Here is a 25,483-nt window from a genome sequence, read left to right as displayed (position 1 = left end):
CTTTTGCTAGTTAGGCTATCACAAAACTATCTAGTGTGTTTTATTAACCTTAAATGTAATAATATACTCCTCTATTGACACCAAATGGCAATAAAACTGATGCTATGTTCAGACGTTTGTCCATACAGTATAGGGTACCAAGCGCGTGGTCGTTAGTTCGTTACAACCTGGTAAGTACTCACCAGGTTGGTTGTCACTATATATTCAATCAGTAGCAACCATGCAGTTTTGGGTAGTGTAAAAAATGTTTTTATATTATGAGACGGATGGAGTACCTTCCTTCCCACTTGTGTTGACGAACATCTACTAGTCCAAACACGTACCCACTTGGAGTAGTTTAGTTTTCAGGCCACATCAAACCACTGGTGTAGTAATATTAGTTGCCGGCGAGAGAACTCTTTGTTTACGGAAAAGGGCACAAAATAAGCACCCGGGCTCTGCCACTAGTGTAGCACAGGTAAAAAGCTATAGCCCGAGTTTTCCTTGGCGAAAACCACGCGTCACATTTAGGTAAACAACCAAAAGTTAACATTCAGTTACCGGGTCCAAACGGGGTAGAAAGATAGACAGGCACTGCCACCCAACCAAAAGTTAACGTTCAGATAGTGAACGCTCTTATATTTGTTTACGGAGGGAGTAGTACGTAAAACAGAGGCGAGAGTACTCTGCCTTGGTTGGAAGCCAAGAGGGAAGGGAGACAGACGACGGTACAAAGGGTTAGGTCAGCACCATAATCCACTCGCTAACCAGTACCGCCGTAACTCAACACAACCATGCAAATGTATGCATCTAGCCGATGAAGAGCCATAGATAAGGAGAAAAACCGAAGGTAAATTTTCTTAGGGGACCTATGGAAGATGGAAAAGATCACACTAACCAGCGCAAGGCCAATTGCATGATACCAACGAACCAAAGATAGATCCAGTGAACCGGAGAAAATCTAGCTAAAACGAGGATATGCGAGCGGAGTCCATATGTGAGCACGTGTCAAGTTATCTGGTACTGCAGGCTATGGTCAAGTGGGCGCAGCAGGAAGGTGGAGGTGCCGCGCTGGCCGGGCTGCGGCCAACGTTGATCCGCCATAGCTAGGCACGACTGCGGGTCTACGGCCTTATCCTCGATAACTGAGTGGAACGATTGATTGCTTGATCGGATAAGGAAAATCAAAGCAAAGAAAAGTGCGGCCTCCTATGGTAGCAGTACTACGAATTGGATTAAGAGATAATTTTGGTGGGTGAAGTTTTTTTTTCGAAACGGAGGCAAAAGATTTGCCTCATCCATTAAATAAGAGGAGAATAGAGTTTAGAGTTTTTACAAACGACCTTGCAAAACGGCATGGCAATTACTCTCGTACAACAATACGCCCTAGTTTCTTAGCACCTGCCGTAACCCATAGTTTTGCCTCGAGTACGATATTTTGAAGCAGGATAGGCGGCGGCGCACTCTTGTTGCGAAACACCCGCGCGTTTCTCTCGTTCCAAATAGTCCAAGAGACGAGCATGGTGAGGGAGGCCATCGCTCGTCTATTGGGGTTTCACATGTCGGTCCTTCTATCCCACCATTGCATGAGGGAATCCTCAAGGTGCCAATTGGAGGTGTCCATGTGCACAAGACCAAACTTGTCGATGACCGATCGCCAGAGCCTAATGGAGAAGCGGCACTTGACGATGAGGTGGATGCCCGATTCTTGCTCATGTTTGCAAAGCGGGCAAAGCCCACAATTATCCCAACCACGCCGCTCCAACCGGTCGGCGGTCCAGTTCCGGTCTTGCAAGGTCAACCATGCGAAGAATTTAACCTTAGGGGGGCCCAAGCTCTCCAAACAATGTGGTGAATGGGCGAGTGCGTCAGGCCAAGGAATTGCGTCTATATGCTGTGGCCGCCGAGTACTGCCCATCATCAGCATGTTTCCAAACAATGTCGTCCTCAACGTGATCGTCAAGACGGAAGTCATGCACAAGAGCCCAAAGCGAGAAAAGTTCCCGGATGTGTGCGACGGAGACAATAGTGTCATGCTTGATGTGGGTCATCCAAGCGTTCCCTCGAAGGGCCTGACGAAGCGTCGATCTCTTCCTTTTTGAGGCTTGAAAAATAAGAGGGGCAATATCCTTGGGCTTGCGACCAAGCAACGATCCCATGTCAACTTACGTGTAGGCAGAGGGGGCTGAAGGGGACGACGATCCCATGTCAAGAGGAAGCCATCTTTGATGAGCCGCTCGTAGTCGCTGGCGTTCGCCTTGCCCGACGGCGAGCCCCGCACAGGCATGACGGCAGCGTCGCAGCCCTCGTAGCGGTCGTAGCCGCTCGTCCCGTTGTAAATAAGCCCACCCGCGCGGGCATACACCTGGCTCCGGTTACCGCACCTCATCCTCGTCTGAACCAGCTCTCCCCGCGGACGTGCCTCTGCTCCGGCCTCCTCCGTGCAGTTGTACAAGACAAGGTTCAGGTTGACAGGATCGATCCTAAACTGGACGCCCAGTTTGGCGTAGGTGTTCCAGATCGGTATTCGGCAGCTATTGAAGCCTTTCCATAGTAGCATCAGCTTGCCTACATCAACGACTCGCAAGCTGCGTTGCTCGTAGTTGATATCACCAACGATTGCAAAGCCAAAGCCGACGGGCATAGAGCTGCGTAGAACAGGAACACTCTTGTTGTAGCAGTTGACCTCGAAATCCGATAAGCCACATGCTCGTTCCGCCTCGTTATCCCTCAGCCAGAATGGGCGGGAGATGTGCCTGTGTTTTGATTTTCGGCCGAAAAAAGTGGATTTCGGCCATCTCGGCCTGGGGCGAAAAGTATATTTAGGCCAAAATTTCTTAAATTTGGTCAAATTTAAGTCAAATTGCAGTCAAAATTTGGTCAAATTTCAGCCGAAATTTTTGAAAATGGCCGAAATTCGGCCATCTCGGCCAAGGGCGAAAAAAAGCTCAAACCGAAAATCAAAACACAGGTCCCAGCAGCCTGCTTGCAACTGTTCATCGGCTGCCGCGGCAACGAGCAGTAGTGATAGCCACAGCGCCCAGAAGAACCAGCAGCTCGGAGCCATATGAGTGGAAGATTTGGAAATATTGCAGTGAACAGCAAAGGGGGTCCGTGGCTGGAAAGGTGGGCATAGACTACAGGTATATACGAGAGAATACGGTGGTCTAAGCTCGCACGATATATAATGGGGGCGGACAGCAGTGAGTGGTTCAAATTTGACTGGAAAACTGGGGCAAAACGATCACCGTCCACGAATTCCCCGAGTGACCCCTTTGACTGGTAAGCCATGACTTGTAAAATTTCAAGGTTCCCCTTTGACGGGGTAAGCCATGCATGACTATGACTTTCATGGCCTCATGATGTGACTGAAACCAAGATGCTTAGCCTAATCAATTCTTTTCCGGCATCTTTGCGCTCTTGTCTTCTATCTAGCTAGACTCTATTTTCGCTACAACATTGACACTTGGCAGGTTACTGGTTAATTACTGTATCCTACAGAAAAGAAGGTTCTATGGCATGATCGGTCACTGCCTTGCATTTTTTTAGAAATTGTGTAAATGTTTTTCTTTGCAAGGGAGAATTTGAGTTCACCTATTTATTCAGATTTTTCGGGGGAACTAATTTTATTCAGATATATACACTGTTTAGATTTCGTAAATGTTTATCATACTTTAAACTTCGAGTTCACATATTTATTCACACACATTGGAACTTTGACCATGGTCAAGGCTAAGAATCGAAATCCGGATAGCGGGATACACAGACCGGACACCACCATTGCGGAAAATTCGTATTTACCACACTTTCGAACAGATTGCATTTTCAAGTCATTGTATTTTTTTTCCTAATTATTATCATTGGTTTTCTTCCAAAAAAAATCTTTCCTTTTCATTTTTATTTGTGTTTGTTGCTTTTCATTCTCTGATTTTTTTCTAATACATGAACATTCTTAAACTCATGGAGGTTTAAAATATGATAAGCATTTTTAAAATCCATGATTTAAGAAAACTATGAGCATTTCTATGATTTAATAAACTGTTTTAACAAAATCATGAGAGCTTCTAAATTATGAACATTTTTTCAATTTTGTGAGTATTTTTAAAAATATTAAATTTTGGGAACATATTTTAGAAATAATAAATGATTTAAAAACCAAAGGTTACTCAATAACCGGTTTTCTACAGAGGGGGGAGTAGCTACGAGCGCACCGGTTTTTCTTCTGAAGGGACGGGCCCTCACATGGCAGCTCTACATGGGCCGAGCCCTTGCGCATTATACAGACTATCCATCCATAGCACCCACCATTGTGGGCCAACCCGGTGAAATTCGGTCTAAAGTCCCGAAAAATAAACATTAGCCCACAACTATAATTGTCTGAAAGTCTACTTCTGAATGGGCTCTCACTGGATTATATATATTCCTGAGCAAATGAACGAAGCCAATTTTGGCCATATAGACTTCAAAAGTTCAGGGTTCAGACTAACCATGCAGAAGCCACTCATTACCAACTCCGAATACTCTGGCCTGAGAAGGAGAAAGGAGACGACGGCACACACCATACTGCCAAGATATACTAAGTAGTATAAGTGATCCGGATACATCTAGCTTAAACGAAGCATATGTCACAACTTGACTAGTAGGCAAGCCGCCCCACGATCAACTCAACCTTTCCCTCGTTTGGTGACTAACATGATTGATTGATTGCTTGGTTCGATATGGGAAATCCAAGCAAAGGCACTGCGGGTAGCTAGCTAGCTAGGAAGGAAGTGGATTAAGGACATGATTTGACTGGTGAACTTACGTGGAGGGGGGAGCTCCCATGTCAAGATGAACCCATCGTTGATGAGCTGCCCCTAGTCGCTCGCGTTCACCTTGCCTGCCGGCGAGCCCCGCACAGGCATGACGGCAGCGTTGCAGCCCTCATAGCCGCCGTAGCCGCTCGTCCCGTTGTAACGCCCTCCCGCGCCGGCGTACACCATGCTCCGGTTCCCACACCTCATGGTCGTCGGAACCAGCTCTGCGTCCCGACGGGCCAGAGCCGCTGCTCCGGCCTCCTCCGTGCAATTGTACAGTACGAGGTTCAGGCTGACGGGGGCGATCCTGAACTGGAGCCCCAGTTTGACGGTGGTGTTCCAGACCGGTAGTGAGCAGCTGTTGGGGGCATGCAGTAGTTTCAGCTTGCCTACATCAACTACGTGCAGCCTGTCTTCATCGTAAGAGATGTGGATGATTTCAAAGCCATAGCTGACGGCTACAGAGCTCAATAGGATTGGAGTACTACTGTCAGAGCAAAAGACCTCGAAGTCCGGCGAGCCACATGATTTTCCAGTCTCCCGGTCACTGAGCCAGAACGGGTGGGAGATGGTGAGGTTGCCGCACTCCTTGGCCGAGCCCGAGCAGGCTTCCACTTGTTCCTCGGCCGCAGCCACCGTGAGCATAAGTGGTAGCCACAGGGCCCCGAAGAACCAACATCCCGGAGCCATACGAGCAGAAGACTTGAAAAGATTGCAGTGAAACAGCAAAGCGGGATTGGCTACAGGTATATATGAGAGAATACGGCTGGTCTGAGCACGAACGATATATGGGACGGACGGACGGCAGAGTGAGCGGTTCAAATTTGAATAGAAAACTGGCCGTCCACAAATTCCCCGAGTGATCCCATTGACTGGCAAGCCATGACTTGCAAAATTTCAGGGTTCCCCTTTGACCGGGTAAGGCATGACAAAGGCCATCATGGCCCCGTGATGTGACCGAAACCAAGATGCTTAGCCTGGTCGTTTTGGTTCCGGCATCTTTGTGCTCTTGTCTTCTATCTGGCTACTCCCTCCGTGTAAGAGCGTTTTTAACAAAAAAAAAACACTCTTATATTATGGACGGAGGGAGTAGATTCTAATCTCGATGCAATTCACACTTGGCAGGTTACTTCTTACTATATCCCATGGAAAAGAAGGTTCTAAGGCATGATCAGTCACTGGGTTGCGTATTTTTAAGAATTTGCGTTTAGAAGGGATGATTCGAGTTAGAACGTGGAGTTCACATGTTTTATTCAGATTTTTTTGGGGAACAAATTTTATTCAGATGGATATGCAGTCTAGATTGGCCAGTTTATGGAAAATTATTTCTATTCAGAGGCATTGGAAGGCAACGGGCAAGGGCTAAGGTTCAAAACCCGGACAGCGGGCTACACTGGCGGGACTCCACCATTGTAAGAAATTCTAATTCACCACTCATTGCAACAGATTGTTCGCTAAATCGCGTGGGAGTGAGCGTGATGGGCCAGCCCCAACTTCTACACGAGTTGCTTGTGGTTCTTGCTGGTTTTTTCAAGTTTTATGATTAACATTGGTTTCCTTCCATTTTTTTTATTTGTGTTTGTCGCTTTTCATTCTTTGGTTTTTTTTCTTTTTTCTAATACATGCACATTCTAAAATTCATGAATGTCTGAAATATCATAAACATTTTTAAAAATCCATGATTTTGAAAACACATGAGCATTTCAGCGATTCAATAAACTTTAAAAAATCATGTGAGTTTCTAAATCCATGATTTTTTTGTAAATTTTGTGAGTATTTTTAAAATTTTAAAATATAATATAAATTTTGGGAACGTTTTTAGAAATAATAAATAAACAATTCGAGTTTTAAAACCAAAAGATACTCAATAATCAGTTTTCTACAGAGGGAGAAAGCTCGCCGGTTTTTCTTCTGATGGGACGGGCCCTCACATGGGCTGAGCACGTTACGGATTATCCATTGCATAAAGCGATGAATAATAGCACCCACCATTGTGGGCAAAACGCGGTGCAATTCGGCCGTAAGTTTCGAGAAATAAACATTAGCCCACCACTCTATATGTCTGAAAGTCTACTTCTGACTGGGCTCTCACTGGATTATACTCTTGAGGAAGTGAATTCTTCTAAAGACTAAAACCTCTAACCTTCTGTTGCACATTATACCAAAATTACTATGCGTACGATACTTAGTGGTATGAAAATTGTATGTTGATGAATTCATTTCTACACTTAGGATTTACACCCTTTTTTTTTTGCTTGTAATAACATTAGCATTTGAAAAGCAACTTCTCAACCAACTTAGAGCCCGTTCGAAATCTCTCCACTCAACCTAATCCGCTCCAGCTTTTTTGACTCCGCAGAGCCCGTGGAGTTCGGTTTTAACCACTCCGTGAAAAATGAACTGCATGCCGTTTTGCTCTGCTCTTTTGACTCCGCAGAGACCGTGCAGTTCGGTGCCGCTCCGTCCACTCCGGGAGCGCACTTGAGGAGCGGAGAGGATCAAATCCATAGATTGGATGGGTTTTCTATTCAAATGAATTACAACATATTTTGTAGGGATTTAGTCATTATAATTCTTTCTACATAGCATGTTTGAGTCTAAAGACTTTATTCCTTAAAAAAAACATATGTCAATCACCTTGTATCCAATTCCAAAGCAAAATTCTCCTTGAGTCAACTTTATTTATTTATTTTTCCATTTGAAAAGAGGTTAAACCATCTCCAGGCATTGTATCAATTGATCCATCCTAATAAAGAACCCTAGATTTGTATGATTTTAACTAAACATTTTTTATCACTTATCCATGTGTTTCGTTGTAGTAAACAATATTCCATGTCACATATTGTTTAAGCGGATACGTTCCAAGAGCCCCTGAAACATAAAGACCTTTGGCGACGCACGGCCCAGGCTTGAAACCCAGGTCACGGACTACGCCTTACGGTGGATTCCCTTTGCTACAACTCGGAAACCCATGTTGCACTATTGCTCCATAGACCTAAAATACATGGAAATCTTAGTTTCTCTTCGAATGGGAGTTAAGGGATGCCCTGCTAGAATAGAGGATACACTCGGGCGCTCAATTGTTGGGTTGTTATATCTTATTTAATTCACTTTTGTGTTTTTTTTATTATTTTCCTTTTCATCAATTTTTTGTTTGACCTTTTCCTTTAGATTTTTTTTGTTATTTAATTTGATTTCTGTGGTTTTTTACTTTAACTTTATGTTTCTCCGTAAATCACTACCACCTTATTTTTTGAACTCTAGTTATGTAATTTACTGACGTTTTACTTTACTTTTGGGGTAAATAAATGATCATTATTTTCTAATGTACATGCACACTTCTTTTTAAAGAAATAACCATGTGTATTCAAATACATGATTTTTTTTTTATGAAATGCATAAACATCCCTTTTGAGGTACATGAACATTTGTCTATTGTCATGACCATTCTTTTAAAAAACCTATTAACACATTTAACTTTGTAGTACCAAAATAGGTTTACTTCCGATATACTCCATATTTTTATGCGGATTATAACTTTCTTGACATATTAACTTGAATTTTTATATACCAACCACTAAATAACTAGAGTTCATGATTGGGAACGACAACCGAAAAGTTAGCACTGACGGCAATCAAAAGAACACTCATTGGGTCCAAAGAATCCCCCCCAAAATTGAATATAGGCCCATAAGGCGGGATTTCGAAAAGTTGCAACTGGGCTGTCAGTGGATCAGTAAACAAGTTCATGCCTCCTATTTGGCCGTAATGCAGGCTTGGGAAGTTCAGAGTTCATCCGCTCAAAAAAACAGAGGAAAAAACAAGAGAAATTCAGAGTTCAGACTAGGCAAAAGTACAGAGTACCTACTAGGCAGAGTTGAGCAGCTGATCAGAGTTCAGACCAGAATCGATCTTCGCCCTAGAAGCCACTTGTTGTTCAGTACCACACCCCACTTCAACTTGTTAACGAGCTTCTAATGATGCACATGGCTACGTTGGTCCTTACTGAGAACACTAGTTTACATGCTTGCCACAACCGAAGTTTCTGGGACGTCATACGTAGGACTACGCAATAGGCACTGATCGTAGCTAGTACTACAAACCTGAATGATAGATGATTTGACGGGTGAACTTACATGTACGTGCAGGCGCATGGAGAGGTGCAGGTGCAGGGAGAGGGAGAGGTTCCGGCGGATCCCATGTCAAGAGGAAGCCATCGCTGATGAGCTGCTCGTAGTTGCTCATGTTGGCCTCGCCCGACGAGCCCATCACCGGCACGACGACAGCTTCACAGCCCTTCAAAGCGTAGCCGCCGTAGTTCCCGGTCGTGTAAGGTACTCCCGTGTGGACAAGCACGTTGCTCTCGTTCCGGCATCTGACTCCGGTCTTTACCAAGTCTCTGTCCCGACGTGCCACAGTCGCCGCGGCGGCTGCGCTCTCCTCCGTGCAGTTGTACAAGATGAGGCTCAGGCCGACGGGGTTGATCCTAAACGGTTGGGCCAGCTTGACGGAGGTGTTCAATATCGTTCCATGGCAGCTGTTGGAGGCTTGCAGTATTTCCAGATTGCCTTGATCGACGACGCGCAAACTGTTTTCCTTGTAAGAGATGTCGATGATTGCAAAGCCGAGGTTCGAGGCCGAGGGTATAGAGCTCCGTAGACCTGGAAAATTCTTGTTATGGCAAGCGACCTCGAAGTCCTGGGGGCCATACGATCTTTGCGCCTCACTGTTAGAGAGCCAGAATGGGTGGGAGATGGTGAAGCTGCCGCACCTCCTGGCCGAGCTCGAGCAGCCTTCCCCTTGCTGCTCCTCGGCCCCGGCGAGCATCGCTCGCATACACCAAACCGAGGCGAAGGCTAACAACCAGCAGTAGCTCCTACTCCCTCCGTTCGGAATTACTTGTCTCGGAAAACGATGTATCTAGAACTAAAATACGTCTAGATACATTCATTTCTGCGACAAGTAATTTTGAACGCAGGGAGTAGGCATCGGAGAATAAGATTTGGAGATGTTGCGGTGAATGGAGAAGAATGTGGCTGGATCGGTGATCTTGGGGATGAGAATGTAGAGTACCACGTAAGAGAGAATAAGCACGAACCATAACATATAAGGGGACGCCGGCAAGCGAGCCGGCCGAGTACTGTTGACCGTAGCATTTGACTGGAAATTTGGGCCAAGCGCCCATCCACCACAAACTAGTAAGCAATGACTTGTAAAAGTTTCCGGGGTAAACCACTTTGACGGTGTATGGAGTGGTCAGGAGAAAACGCAACCAAAACAAAGCCTGTCAGCACGTGTCAATTTGACTTGTAAAAGTTTCCGGGGTAAACCACTTTGACTAGTATTGGGAACTGCAGCTAACATCGGCCACACGATAAACTTCAGGCCTATCCATGGTTACTATTGATTGATTACCTGATTGAGTGAAGGGATGCCTTGCTAGAATAGAGGATACACTCGGGAGCTCAATTGATGGGTTGTTTTATCTTATGTTAATTATTTTCTGTGTTTTCCTTTTCGTTCATTTTTTGTTTGGTCTTTTCCTTTATTAGACTTTCAATTCTTTGGTTTTTATTTATTATTACATTTCCTTTTTTCTTTGTAAAGCACTACCGCCTTATTTATCCAAACTATAGTTCGCCATTTTACTTCGAACAACCCTGGCAAACGCCTTCCTGACCGTTGCATGGTCGGCACAAAGCTAACGCCACATAGATTTGCTGGAGTCGTTCCCTGTGAGGCGTTTCCTAGTGAACACTCACTTTTTTTTTCTCGCAATAAATTTTTGCCCAAGGTCTGTTATTTGCGAAACTCAAACTCAAGACCTGCCATGGGAGGCGCATATGCTATACCAGTTGGTCTTAAGCAGGTTTTGTGCATACATATACTAAACTTTTTTTATGTATTTGAAGCTAAATTCTTTTCTAATTCATTTTTTCATAAATTTTTTTTGAAGATCCAGATTTTTTTCCATTTTTGAAGAACAAAAAATCCCTACCTTTTATCCATCCGTCCCATAATATAAGAGCGTTTTTGACACTACTAATATAAGATCGCTTTTGACACTTGGGACGGAGGAAGTAGTTGGAATTTTTTCTAAACTTGCCATGTGCATTTTTATTATAGGTACCATGGCATTTTCTAGAGTTTCTTGTAATGCCCTCCATGTGGGTTTTTTGTAATGCCCTCCATGTCAAGCTTTTGGGAAAAAAAATTCACTTATTCATGGTAATTTTGAAATTTTTATTTTACTTTTAGCATGAAAGTTTTATTACTAAGAGCATGGCATTTTAATAACCAATAACATGGCATTTTTATTACTAAGAGCATAGCAATTTAATAACTACTAACATGTCGTTTTTATTATCAAGAAGATGACAGTTTTATGATTAATAGCATGACAATTTTACTATTAACAAGATGGCATTTTTTATTAGGAGGATGGCAGTTTATGATTAACATGATGACAATTTTATTATTGAGATCTGGGATCATTATTATTATTATTATTGGCATGGCACTTTTATTATTAACAGGATGACAGTTTTAGTACTCCCTCCGTCCGAAAATACTTGTCATCAAAATGAATAAAAAGGGATGTATCTAGAACTAAAATACATCTAGATACATTCCCTTTTATTCATTTTGATGACAAGTATTTCCGGACGGAGGGAGTATTATTTAAGAAGATGATGGCAATTTTATTTTTGATATGTCACACATGCTCAATAATGCTAAACGTTCAAAGGGTTACAGGCAATTAGATGCTGACTAGAAGGATTCTAGCCGTTTGTCAATGGACAAAGTACAACAATGTTGCCCCCCTTTTGTTCCCGGTGAGAGTACTCTGCCTAGTGCCTTGGAAGGGAGAACGGAATCCACCGCACACGTTTACCTGAAGTCGCCCCGCAACTTGGGCAAGCAGAAGCATGAACATCCAAACAAATCGCACCGCGGGTACGTCCTAGCTAGCTAGCAAGGAACCAGATGAAAAGATGATTTGGTTTGCGGGTGAACTTACGTGGAGAAGGGAGCTCCCGTGTCAAGAGGAAGCCATCGCTGATGAGCCGCTCGTAGTCGCTCGCGTTCGACTCGCCCGACGAGTTCATCACCGGCACGACGATGGCATCGCAGCCCTCCAAGGCGTAGCCCGCCGTAGTTCCCCGTCTCATCGAAATGCACTCCCGCACGAGCAAACATGTTGCTCGTGTTCCCGTCTCACCTCCGCCAGCGCCCCGTCCTGATGCGCCGGCGGCTTTGTGCAGTTGTAGAAGATGAGATTCAGATTGGTAAGAAGGTCGTCGGCGGAAATATGGGCCAGCCTCAAGGCGCGCTTCGTCGGTGCGGACCGCGGGTGCGCGGCGCGGCTCGGCACGCTCCGGGGGGAGTTCGAGCTCCTGCGTATGGCGAGCGACGAGTCGCTGGACGCGTTCGCGGGGAAGATCAGCGGCATGGCGGCGCGCTACGCCGGGCTGGGGTCGACGCTGGAGGACTCGGCGATGGTGAAGAAGCTCCTGGACTCGGTCCCGGATCGTCTGTACGCCGCCGTCGCTGGAATGGAGCAGTTTTGCGACCTGAACACGCTGCTCTTCGAGGACGCGCTCGGGCGCCTGAAGGCATTCGACGAACGACTACGTCGGCGCGGGCAGGCGGGCGGCGAGCGCACGGAAGGGCAGCTGCTGTACACCGTGGCACAATGGCGGGCGCGCGAGCGGCGTCTGGGCGGTGTGCACGGAGAGGACGACGACGACGGGGCGCGCAGCGAGGCATCGGGTTTCGGTGGGAACCGGCGCGGCCGCTGCTACAAGTGCGGTGAACGCGGGCATTTCAAGCGCGAGTGCCCGCAGTGGAAGAAGGCGCCGGCGGCGGAGCATGCGCTGCTGGTCGACGGCGACGTCGAGGACGCCGGTCTGCTCTGAGCCGCGACTGAGGGCGCGAATGTTAGGCAATAAGTCGCGGCGAGGTGTCGAACGAGCCGGGCGCGTGTATGGGCGCGCACCGGGCACGTTGGACGCATCGGGTCCGCGACGTAGGTGTGCGTGCGTGCGTGTAGGAGATGCATGGGCGTGTCCATGCAGGTGTGGCATGTGTGTGTGATCGTTGGCGCAACGGGCGCGCGTGTAGACCACGTCAGGGCACGGGACCTGGTCGCGCGGATCGCGTGTGTGCGCGGCGGGAGCGCGGGCCGGGAGCGCAGGGACGTGGGGAGTGCGCGGAGGGGGGTGCGTCGGGGCGCGGTGTGGTGCGCCGATGGACGCGGGTATAAAACCCTCCCGCCCGTGTGTTTGTTGTTGACGGAGGTGATGAGTACGAGCTCGGGAACAGGCGTTGTTGCGACGGGAAAAACCTCACCGTGTCCACTGTGTGCTCCTTCTTCCTCCTTCCACCTCGTCGTCGCTGGTTCGAGCCACGGCCGGAGAGAGAGAGAGATCAGTGCGAGGGAGGAGAGGGCTAGAGCTAGGGCTAGTCGGAACCTACAATTGGCGTGGCTGACCTTGAACGGCCGTGCCAGTTTGACGGAGGTGTTCCATCCCGGGAAGTGGCAGCTGCTGTTGGAGACGTTGAAGTCTTGCACTTTATGTGCATCAACGACGCGCAAACTGCGTTCCTCGTACGAGATGCCCTTGATGGCGAAGCCAATGAATGCAGAGCTCTTGAGAATTGGAATACTGTCTTCCCAGCAATCGACCGCAAAATCCAAGGGACCACACGACCTTCCCGCCTCACTCTCAGCGAGCCAGAATGGGTCGGAGATGGTGAGGTTGCCGCAACTCTTGGCCGAGCAGCCTTCCGGTTGCCGCTGCTCCTCATGCCCGGCGAGCATCAGCGGCAACCACCATACTATCCAGACGAACACCAAGAACCAGCAGCTTGTAGTAGCCATTGGAACAAAGAGAATTGGCCGTGGCGAGGTGGGGGAGACGTAGGCGACTATGAGAGGATACCGTGGCCCAAGCTCGAAGAATGATATATGTGGACGGGCGAGTGAGCGGAGTACTTACTATGGTCGGAACATTTGACTGGAAAAATCGGGGCAAAGCTATCATCGTCCCCACTCCTTTGGACAGGTAAGGTAAGGCGTTGCTTTTGAAGAATTTCTAACCCCATTGACAGGTAAGCCATCAACGCGACCTCTGTGGCTCTGTGCCCGTGATGTGACAGCAAACATGCTGCGTTATGCTGGTTCTTGTATCTGCTACTACATGCTCTTGTCGGTTATCCAGAATCTAGATTCTAATCTTTGGACTAAATTCGGATTTGGCAGGTAACAACATTATTGAGGTTGCGCATTTTAGAATTTGGGTGCAAATATCTTTCTTCTCAGGGGACAAGTCCATTTTCACGGGTCCTCGTTGGTTCTACTCGCAGTACTCGTTTTCCGTAGGTAGGCGCTCAGGCTCCACTTTACGGAGCGGAAGGGCATGGGGTCCTCTTTGGCGGCAACTTGGCTTGAGTGGCGAAACAAGGTCTGGCCATTTCTCTTCACGGTGAGTCTCCTTCCTTGTCGGTAGTCTAGGTTGCTCTATGGTAGGGCGTGGACGCTCCTGCATCCTTATTCTTGTATTTTTCTTGATCTGCTTTGTAAGAGGATCTACTCATCATCATGTATCGGTTTGATTGTGTTGCTTTATATTATACATAAAGCAGGGTAAAAGCCCTTCTTGGTAATTTCAATATTTTGTAGTGTTAGCTTTTGTAATGTGCGATTTGGTTGAGTTAGAAATAACGAAATTCTTCAAGGACTTAGGAGCATAAAATACATACAATGATTAGTGTCTTTCATGGATTAATCTTTTTTATTCAACGGATTTTTAATTTGAGACTAAATGGGGCGAAAATTTGTATTAAAACCCTGAAATTCAGTAATTGAACTTTTTCTATAACTTTACGCTATCTCCAGGGGACAAGACCATTGACTTATCATCATGGGCTAACACACCATAATTCAACCTAAATGGGCTAACATACCGTAATGTAAAAAATAATACTCCCTCTGTCCTATAATGAGTACATTGGGTGTAATAAGATCTTATATTATGAGACGGAAGGAGTAGATGATATAAGATTTGGGTGTGTTTAGGGCACATCTAGATGTGCTCTAGTTATTGCACATCTAAGTGGGTGAATCAAGTATAAAGAGAAAAAAGAAAAAGAAAAAAAAATATCCACACGAATCTCAACGTAAGATTAATGATATAAGACTTAGATATGCAATACTTACGGCACATCTAGATGTGCTTTAGCAAAACTGATAAGATTTCATAGAGCGAAAAGAAGTGCTAATCTGAGAAGCAAGCTTACCAGTCTGCCATGTGAGGAGGAATCCACCACTGATGAGCTGCTCGTAGTCGCTCGCGTTCGCCATGCCATGAACGCCCAGCACCGGCACGACGGTGGCTTCGCAGCCCTCCATATGGTATCTGTCATAGTCGTCGGTGGCATCATAACGCCCTCCTGCGCGGACAAATGCGTTGCTCTTGTTGCCACATCTTATCTGCACCAGCGCACTCTCCCGACGTGCCACCGCCGCCGCCACCTTGGTGCAATTGTACAGGACGAGGTTCAGGTTTACTGGGTCCACCCTAAACAGGCGGCCCAGTTGGTCGGAGGCGTTCCAGCTCGGGACATGGCAGCTGTTGGTGTTGTTGTGCAAGTGATTCCTCTTGTATAGATCGACGACGCGCAAACTCCCTTCCTCGTAGGAGATGCGGGTTATTTCAAAACCGTCATCCCCAAAGCTCCAGAGAAGTGGAGTGCGGTTGCTATGGCAAGTGACCGCAAAATCCAAGGGACCACATGATCTTCCCGTCTTGTCGTCAACGAGCCAGAATGGGCGGGAGATGGTGTGGTTGCCGCACCTCTTGGCCGAGCAGCTACCGCCCTTCTGGTCCTCGGCCGCGGCCATCATCAGTGGCAGCCACCAAACGTAGGCCAAGAACCAGCGACGGCGAGGAGGCATCGGAGAATAAGATTTCGAAAGGGCTCTGGGGGCTGGGGACTGCCGTGAAGTGTGAATGATATATGTGCACGAGCGAACAGCCGTGCTGTGGCGGGCATGTTTGACAGGGAAATGGAGGCAAGCTATCATCGTCCACAAATCCCCCGAATGACCACTTGCACTTGGACGGGTAAGCCATGACGTGTGAATTTGTAACCCCATTGACCACAACCATGAGCCCATGATGTGACAGGGATCATGATGCTTAATCAGATTCTTTCGGTTCTGGCTACTCTGTGCTCTTGTCGTCTATCTAGCTAGACTCTTGTCTCAGTTGTGCTTTCGCGAGAGTCATGGCCGTGCCTCTCGGAAAGGAAAAACAAAACGCGTTTTCTGTTTTTTTTTTCTTTCGCGAGAGTCATGGTTTTGCTTCCGCGAGAGGCACGGTTGTGCTTTCGCGAGAGTCACGGCCGTGCCTCTCGGAAAGGAAAAACAAAACGCGTTTTCTGTTTTTTTCTTTCACGAGAGTCACGGTTTTGCTTCCGCGAGAGGCACGGTTGTGCTTTCGCGAGAGTCACGGCCGTGCCTCTCGGAAAGGGAAAAAAATACGCGTTTTCTGTTTTTTTTTCTTTCGCCAGAGGCACGGTTGTGCTTTCGCGAGAGTCACGGGCGTGCCTCTTTTGAAAAGGAAAAAAAATGCATTTTCTGTTTTTTTCCTTCCACGAGAGTCACGGTTTTGCTTCCACGAGAGGCACGGTTGTGATTTCGCGAGACGCACGGGCGTGCCTCTTTCCGAAAAGGAAAAAACCGTGCTCCCGGTTTGGTTTTTTCGTCTGTTTTTTTTCCATGAAAAAAAAGTTCGTCAATACCTATCCATATGGGATCTAGTTTTGAGGATCTCGACGCGAGGAATCCAATGATGAAAACGGTTTGACATTTGGAAAATCACCTCCCCGGAGCCAAATAGGATTTCCGTAAGCAGAGGCCACTTGTTTACATGCTACCATAACCAAGCCTTCGGTCAAGTACTACACTTACCACTGCATTCTGTTTTCTTTTTTTGTTTTCTTTTTGTGGGGTGAAAAATATTTTATTCCTCTGAAATATATAGGGTTACAGTCAACTAATAAAAAACTAGAAACAGTGTCCGGAACATGGCGCAACCACAAGGTGGTGCTACCTCCAGAACAACAAATACTAGCTAGACTATAAGCAAGTCTATTTTTATGACGTTCTAATTTCTGTGGAATAAAATCCCTTGGTTCCACTCCATTCTATTTTCAGTGGACAAAGTACACCAACTAATGATGTCATCTATTCAGCAGGAACCCGGCCTTGAGGAGCCGGGTGTAGTTGGCCGCCGTCGAGGCCGACGCCTCCGCCCCGAGCACCGGCAAGTAGGTGTACGTGCAGTTCCCGGCGGGGATCTCCGGCGGCGTGTCACGTTCGTAGCTCCCGCCCAGGTGCGCGTAGATGGGCTTGTCACAGCTGCCCGTGGCGTACGTTCACGTAACCAGAACGGGTACTTGATGGTGAAGTTCCCGCACACCACCGGCTCGCACTCGGCGGCGTCCACCACATAGACACGGCGGAGGAGGAGGAACGAGGCCAGGATGACCATCACCGGAGGCATGAGATGCGCAGCCATCTAGCTGGGTCTCTTGGTTGCGATCGATGCGAAACAATGGAGTCTATGGGAGTCGATGATGTGTAGAAGCTAGTTTAGATGGCGGAGGAAATGGAAATGCATGCGAATGGTATGGCTTTGTCTGACTGCTCTTTTTCTATACGTTGGATTTTTCTTTTTATCAACACGAGTGGGAAACCGGTGCTGCCTCTTGACTTTTGTGGGTTGGGAGAGCAAAAGAAAGCTCTGCTTTGTGGTTCTAATTAATGATTTTTGAGGTGTGTATGTGGCTCTGAATTTGTGATTGTGATGTTTATGTTGCAGGTAGTTAAATTCTGGGGTCATGTCATATGTGCCGGCATGCCGCATATGTGGACAAATATCGATCATCTGACTATGTGAGATACTAGTAAAAGGTTGGTGATGTCTGTGATCAGGAGGGAGGCAGAAGAAAGTCATGCAAGGATCATTTTGTAGGTGGGAGATGGAACTACCTTGTACCAAAAGCATATGACAGCAGTAGAGATTTGGGGCCTCACAAGTCACAAGCTAGATACACTACTTTTAAACTGAAAGTGTTTTCTTGTGACAAAAATTATACTCCCTCCGTTTCTAAATATAAGTCTTTAAGAAATTTCAAGAAAGGACTACATACGGAGCAAAATGAGTGAATCTACACTCTAAAATGTGTCTATATACATCCATATGTGATAGTCCATTTGAAATCCTAAAAAAAAACATATATTTAGGAGCGGAGGGAGTAGTTAATATTTATTGATGTACCAAATGTCAAACGATTCACTTATGGGCTTTGCTAACTTCCGATCGTTCTGTTTTTATGAAACAGATACGAACAGCCAAGCGTACACGCATGCAAGCGAATAATTTTTTAGCCCGCCTATGCTAATTAGCTCCAATTGATTTAATTAACTATGCATGCATGCATGTGAGACAAAAATGCTGATGTCAGCAAAGATTTCAATAAAATTTAAAATGTTTCGTAGCTCAAACCATTGCTCCGATCAAGAAACTGTTTTCACGTAAAAGATTCGTTGCAACGAGAACTTCAAAACTAGATTCCATGTTGCTTTTTTTTGTTTCTTTGTTGGATCTCACAGGTTTTTTCTTTTTTCTCCGATTTTCTTGTTTTTCATTTCTTCTCTTTTTTTGTTTCTTTTTTCCATTTTCACTATGTTCCAAATACAAGATGCACATTTTTCAGTTTTGGATACATGATCAATATTTTCCAAATACATGATGAATATTTCAATGGGAATAAATATTTTTTCACACACGATGTACATTTTTTTGTATACATTAGGAACATTTTTATATACATGTGTAACATTTACTAAATGCACAACTGTATTTAAATACATGATGTACAATTTTTGTACACGCCAGGAACTTTTTTATACATGTATACCATTTTTTAAATACATGATCAATATTTTTTCATACGTATTGTACATTTATTTGATATATTTTTCGTATGCATGAGAAACATTTTTCTATAAAGATTTCACATTTTTTTAAATGCTTGATTAACATTTTCTAGATACATGATCAATTTTTTTAATACACATTGTATACATGATACACATTTTTTCTATACATGTTTAGCCAAAGAGGATTACTCACACATCGCAATTGAATCACAGATGAGAGACATTGTAGATGAGTTTACTTGAAGATGAACGATTAACCGTCTTATTATGTCGTTTATTGCAATGTGATCTTAATTATAAGTATTGATCTTATGAAGATGGAGATGGCGATTGTGGCGAAGATAGCCTTCTAGAAATCCTCCTTCTCCTTTATATAGTGTAGAATGGCGAAATAGGGAGTCGAGGACGCCTCATTGTGAATTGTACTTGGCCTAATACGAAAGGTTCATGTTCTGACGTCACCAAGGCGGTGGCACCTTATACTACTGTTGGGACACTCTTCTCTGTTAGCTTGTGGGCAATGCCCAGATGGTAGTTTTTTCATGTCTTATGCTAACTGTTATAAGAAAAATGTAAGAAATCATGTCTTATGGTGGTTACAATCATAAAATGTTCTCACACTGGGTAATCTCTGCATCTGCCTCACAAAACAAAACAAAAACAAAGATTCATCTGCCTCAGAAAAAAGAAAAAATTGTTCTTCTGCTAGAGGATCTGTTATGTTGTACAAAATCTAGTGAAAAGATGTCAAACAAATGCCACGCCTTGCAGAATCTACATAATCTAGTTACATATGTCAATCTTACAAAAAAAAGTACTACTTAATAATTTCCTTTAAAAAAACAAATATATTTCTTTTCAATTTCTCTTTGGCAAATCCGCTATTACTAGACCAACACTATTTAACCGTAGTTGCATTTTTATGCACACATGTAATTAATTATGGGGGTTCTATTTGCAAAGTTTAGGGAATTATGTGTGTGTGTGTTTTTTTCATTTCTTTCGGGTGCCCTTTTGTAGTAATTTGTATTGTCCCACCGCTTTGATAACGCGTCTTTCTCGGAGTAAAGTTGGTTTACAGATCGATCCAACACAACAATTTGTGATTGGGCGTTGGTCCGGGTACTCCCTCTGTCCGGTGAAAAGTGTACATATAGAAATTTTGGGACAAATTATGAAGTGGAGTAAAAAATGCATTGGAAAGATGCAAGCTACCATCTCTTTCCTTTTTAATTACCCAACCCCAATGAGCTAAGTGCATGTAGAAATTAAGGAGACCATGTGTAGAATATTATTGGTCTTAATTTCGTGTGATAGAAATTTTCTTTTCTACTTTAAAGTGCATTGGGAAGATAAAAGACACTTTTTTGTGGACAAATTTTAAGGCCAAATGTACACTATTCACCGAACGGAGGGGTATGATATTATCTAATGCAAAGTATCATAAGTTAGTTTGCCTTATTAATTATCATGCATGACACAAAGTAGTACAATATTTAATATGATGCAGTGTCATGATATGATACCACATCCACTCTATTCTTATTTAATTATGTGTCACATCATTAAAAAAATCTAGTTAACTCGCATGATATAAGCTTATAATCTGTACCTACTATTAAAGGAGGTGATATTCTTGGTTTGGTCCATCATGGTTTGGTCCGTCAACATATTTTTAAGTTTTTTTTTGTATGTCACAGATACTTTCTTTTATCCGAGGTGGTACTAAATTATTATGCATACGTAAATAAATAAATTATTCACCCAGAATTTCGTATGTGGGTTGCACAGCGTTGTGGCCCTGTGGCTGCTAAGTTGGTCCTTCGACTAATAATAATGCAGCAAAAAATATACGTTAACCTGGGATTCGAACCCCACACCTCGCAATCTTATATCTTATATATTTACTAATTGGAGGCACCTTTCGAGCCTTTACGTTAATCCACATCATCAAGATTAATTCAACCATTAGATTTAAAATTTAATGATCAAGATCTATTAAAAGTCCCGACTTAATTAAAAAAACAGTGTACATAAAGAATTGAACCAGCACATACAAAAAGGAGAGGCACCATATAGCTTTATAATAAAAAAAAGATCACAATCCTAAAAGAAGAAGAAGATCACGTAAAAGAAGATTCCTCATACTACAAGGAAAGGGCCATCGTGGTTCTCAAAAAGTCCATCAAACACGTCCAAGTTCCCAACTATCACGTACATGAAAAAGAAAACCTGCCTTATAATATATAAAAGAAATCATCAAGTGAAAAAAGAGTCCTGTCGCTACAAGGAAAGAGCCATCATGATTAAAAAAAATCCATCATCACACACATCCAAGTCCCAAAATATCATGTACCTTCTCCGTCTTCAAAAAATAAAGGAAAATTATACGTACAAATAAAGATGTGTGTTCCCCCTGTCTTCTTGAAATAAAAGGAAAAAGATCACAGTAATCCAGAACCAACACGTACAGAAAGAGAGACACTGCCTTATAATGTAAAATAAAATTATGAAGTAAAAAGAAATAATCCTCATGTTATAGAAAAGAGCAATCGTGTTTTTTAAAAACATGCCATCATCGTATATGTCCAAGTTCCAAAATATCAGGTGCCTGCTCTGTTTTGGAAAACGATGAAAAAGATACATATACAAATAATAACATGCCTTGCATGTTTTTTATTTGTGGGTTCATGTCACAAAATTATTTTCTACAAGCTTTGGTAACGTGTTTCTATTTTTTGATCGGATAGTAAGACTGATCCTTGCATAGTACCTATATTGATTTTTTAGATGCCCACTTCATATACATGGTCGTAAAGATGTTATAAATATATTTACCCAATATTATACGACTAGAACCAGTGAACATTTAATTATCATAATATACGACTAGAACCAGTGAACCACTAAATGTTTTTGAATGATATTAAGTAATTAGATTAAATAAGCATATTCAGTCTACTTCAAAACCTATGATTTATAGCTACATCTGTTAGAATATTTGTAGTTTGTACGCTAATAAAGACAAGAATATTTGTCTTGGTGCAAATCACTATATGTAATTCATACCCCTAGATCGCATACATGCTAACTGATGATGTTGATAAAATCAATTGAATTAATCAAACATATGTACATACCCTTTTGTCCCGCTCATAATAGTGCCAACTCTTACATGTTCCGCATACTAATATTTGGTATGTTTATCCATAAAATTTTCACTTTGCAATTTGTAAAAATATTATAAATTTATTTTTATAGGACGCCGATAAGTGCCACACGTGTAGGGCGTTAGAGGGTCTGCCCACACATTTTGTGTGGTGTATAAGAGAAACAGCCCACATACCTGCGTGTGGGCAAAAAAGTAATGCCCACACACCTTTTTTCCCCTCCCGATCCCTCTCACACGCGTGCGTGTGGGCGAAATAGATAACGTCCACACGCCCCGTACGTCAGGCCTCGTACCTCGTGGTCCCGCACGCCCGCGTGACAGTCACCGCGCGTCCCGCACTTGCCATGGTCCAGACCCTCGTCCATGTTCGTTTAACTGCAGTTGCCATGTCGCTGAACTTCGGTTGCCATGTCGGACAACTACAGTTGCCATGGTTGCTCAACTGCAGTTGCCATGTATGGTCTGATCTACTGCAGTTGCCATAATTTCAAAACTTTAGGAGTTGCCACCCACTAACACTAGTCAATTGCCATGTAGCACTAAAAAAGGCATGGCAAAAAAACATGTTCGGGTAAAAAAGAGAGTTGTCATGTGCTCACAAGCACGCTAGGGCAGTTGCCATGTAAAAGAAAGAGTTGCCATCTGCTTACGTGCACACTATGGCAGTTGCCATGTACCATGCAAAAACACATGGCAACTCGGGTAAAAGAAGAGTTGCCATCTGCTTACAAGCAAAGCTAGGTCAGTTGCCATGTACCTGCAGAAACATATGGCAACTGCGAGCTTTGGGTGTGGGCTAAGAGACGGACGTGTGGGCGAAGTGATAAACGCCCACACACCAGCCCCTTCTGCGTGCGTGAAACTAGTGTGTGGGCGAATCGCTAAACGCCCACACACCAGCCCCCCGTGTGGTGAAAAAAGGACGTGCGGGCGACGGAATGAATGCCCACACACCAGCTTAGTCCTACGTGGCACACAAAAACTGGTAGAACGCGCCAAGATTCGTGCAAAATTGGTTGGACGAGGATCTATGCGTGTGGGCGAGTTGCCAGACGCCCACACGTGTGGGCGTTAGACTTTTCGTTTTTATAATGAAAGTTCAAATCTGATTGTCAACGTAGCTAGCCCACGCAGATGCACGGGTTGTTGACTAGTACTACCTAATGCAAAGTATCATAAGTTAGTTTGCCTTATTGATCATCATGCATGACGAAAATAGTACTACAACATTTGATATGATACGGTATCACGATATGATACCATATCCTCTCTCTATTTATTTAATTGTGTGTCACATTATAAAAAAATCTAATTGACAGACATGATATCGCTTATGATACTTTTGTTACAAACAACCTAATTGCGTGTTGTTCTAGCATTTTTTCCGTCTTTCTAGACACTTCCCCTGCTAAAAAATAAAGATGCATTTTTGGCACACAAATCGTCAAACACCCAAATACATTTCGGCGCACAGAAATAGAATTTTATTCAGCTTAGGGGCCCGACATTATTCATGGCTCAACATTTTCTAAACAATGCAGATATAGTAATAGTACTGGTTCCGGGACAAAAGCATCTTAGTGGGGAATATTAGGCGGAAGCATATTACGCTTTTGCAGAGCACGCGCTTTACCCCGGGCGGCTCGATCGCCGGGCCGGCGCTCGCTGGCGTGGATCTCGGTCACCGCGTCCCCAGAGCTTGCCTGGCCAGGGACGTCCGGCACGCGGCGGCCGCAACGACGAGCGACCCGCCGGCCCCCGAGGAGCTGGCCACGCCGGGGTGGCCCGACTGCACGGTGCCGCCGATCTCCCGCCGCGGAGTTCCTGCTCCATGTCGAGCTTGGTGGGGCAGATCTCGAGGTGCTCGGAAAGCTGGCGGCGGTGGCAGAACTGCTTGGGGAGGTGCAGTCGGAGGCGGTCGTAAACGCGCCTCTGCCAGAGGGAGGCGATGCAGTTGCCGTCGTCGCGCTCTAGGCCGACGGAGGGCACGCCCTGCTCCCGGAGCATGTCGGCCACGACGATGCCCGCCGGCCCGGCGCTGAGGACGATGGGCCCGTTCACCCACCCGCACCGAGGGGAGGAGAGGCCGTCCGCTCGATCAAACTCGCCAGGGACGAGGAGCACCATCGCTGGTTTGGTAGCTAGCTATCTCTTGGGTCAGTTGAGCTTCCTGTTGGGTCGATCTTGTTCGTTCACGGGGTGGGCTTGGGAGCTGCCCGGGGTGGTTAAAATGGGGAGACGTGCGTGGGAGAGTGGAAGCCAAAACGGTCCCTAAACTCTGAAAGTGATCTAATACGGCCCCTAAAGCTGAAAATACGATGTCAGTAGGGTCCTGGAACTTGTGCGACCAGTCCTGGGTACGCATCACGCTAGGGCTTATTGAGGGTTCCTCAAAGTGAGCACTTGCCATGTTTGATAGTGCTCTCTTTTAGGTGAGCGGTTGACTTGCTTAATTAATTATGCTCTGTTTCAGGGAAAAGAAAGCCCCTTTTTCACTCGTGGGGAGTCTGCAAGGCAACAAGATTGGGACATACAGAATAACCAAGAGGACGCAGACTGTAGCAAGTAGTTCGAAGGCAGAGGAGGAAAGGTTATATTCATGCCAATTTCAGAGAAACAAGCCAATGAAAATAGGTGCATCTTCCAATCAGACCAGGCTAGGCTTCAAGAAATGGGTATCTTCATGACTTTTGTGTTTCTGCTTATGATCAGGTGCACAACTTGTAATGGCTAACTTCTGTTTATGATCATTGTGCTGATCATAAGACTACTAAATTTGTAAACCTGCTACGTAATGTTCAGGTTCAGCACTTATGCTTTTGAACTGGCCATATATATGTTCACTTTTTTTTTTGCGATGATATATGTTCACTTCATATATGTGTCCAAAGATGGTGGTAGCAAAAATAAAATCTGTCGTTCCAGCAAAAAAATGAGATGGTGGTAGCAAAAATTGATGCTGATTCCAGCAAAAAGCAAAGCCGATGTAGCAAAAAGAAGGGGGTGGTTCCCCGCACACGACAACTCCACCCCGTGGCCGGTGGCAGCAATTCTGTGGCGGTTTGTACCACACGCAGATGTGGGCTCCAGCAAAAAAATCTCGCACGCGCAGCCATCACCAGGGGAAAAGTGGAGGTGGCGGAAGGGAAGAAGGGGGGGGGGGGGGAGGGGGGGGGGGGGGCGGGGCGGGGCCGCAAGGGCAGAAAAGGGGGCCGAGGGTGGGCACCGGCCACGGCCACCACAGAGCAGAAGGGGAGGAGGTGAGCCTCATCGATGCTTCGATGTTGGCAGCCATGGCGGAGAAAGGTGTGGGGAAAAGAAACAGAGGAGGGAGATGATGGATGAGGCGTGGATGGATAAGGAGAAGGTTGGGCGGTGTGCGGGTCCCACAGGACGTACGAGAAGCAGGAATAGCGTTCCATCGTACGTGCCGCACGCGACCGGCTCAATCTTGGGCCGGCGCACCGGCCACAAACATTTACCTTTCTAAAGAGACCACATGATAGAAACAAACTATGGCAG

The 25,483-nt window shown here is 45.2% G+C and overlaps 1 protein-coding gene and 1 pseudogene across 1 annotated transcript; both read right to left on the bottom strand.

The window, feature by feature from the left end:
* Nucleotides 1–8,870: 8,870 nt before the first annotated feature.
* Nucleotides 8,871–9,847, bottom strand: LOC123076037 (uncharacterized). Its single transcript, XM_044498494.1, has one exon. It carries the CDS (start codon nucleotides 9,609–9,611, stop codon nucleotides 8,871–8,873), a length of 741 nt encoding a protein of 246 aa, XP_044354429.1. The 5' UTR covers nucleotides 9,612–9,847.
* A 1,896-nt stretch (nucleotides 9,848–11,743) lies between these two features.
* LOC123076036 (uncharacterized) lies at nucleotides 11,744–13,659 on the bottom strand (annotated as a pseudogene).
* Between the last annotated feature and the right edge of the window lie 11,824 nt (nucleotides 13,660–25,483).

The sequence above is a fragment of the Triticum aestivum genome, chromosome 3D (genome assembly GCF_018294505.1).
Source record: "Triticum aestivum cultivar Chinese Spring chromosome 3D, IWGSC CS RefSeq v2.1, whole genome shotgun sequence".
Lineage (NCBI taxonomy): Eukaryota > Viridiplantae > Streptophyta > Magnoliopsida > Poales > Poaceae > Triticum > Triticum aestivum.
Note: the sequence above shows the minus strand (reverse complement) of the source record. Positions and strands in the feature narration are given on the sequence as shown.

Bases quoted from the DNA above. Each gene is read 5' to 3' on its own strand.
- LOC123076037 (XM_044498494.1), bottom strand. From the start codon at position 9,611: ATGCGAGCGATGCTCGCCGGGGCCGAGGAGCAGCAAGGGGAAGGCTGC.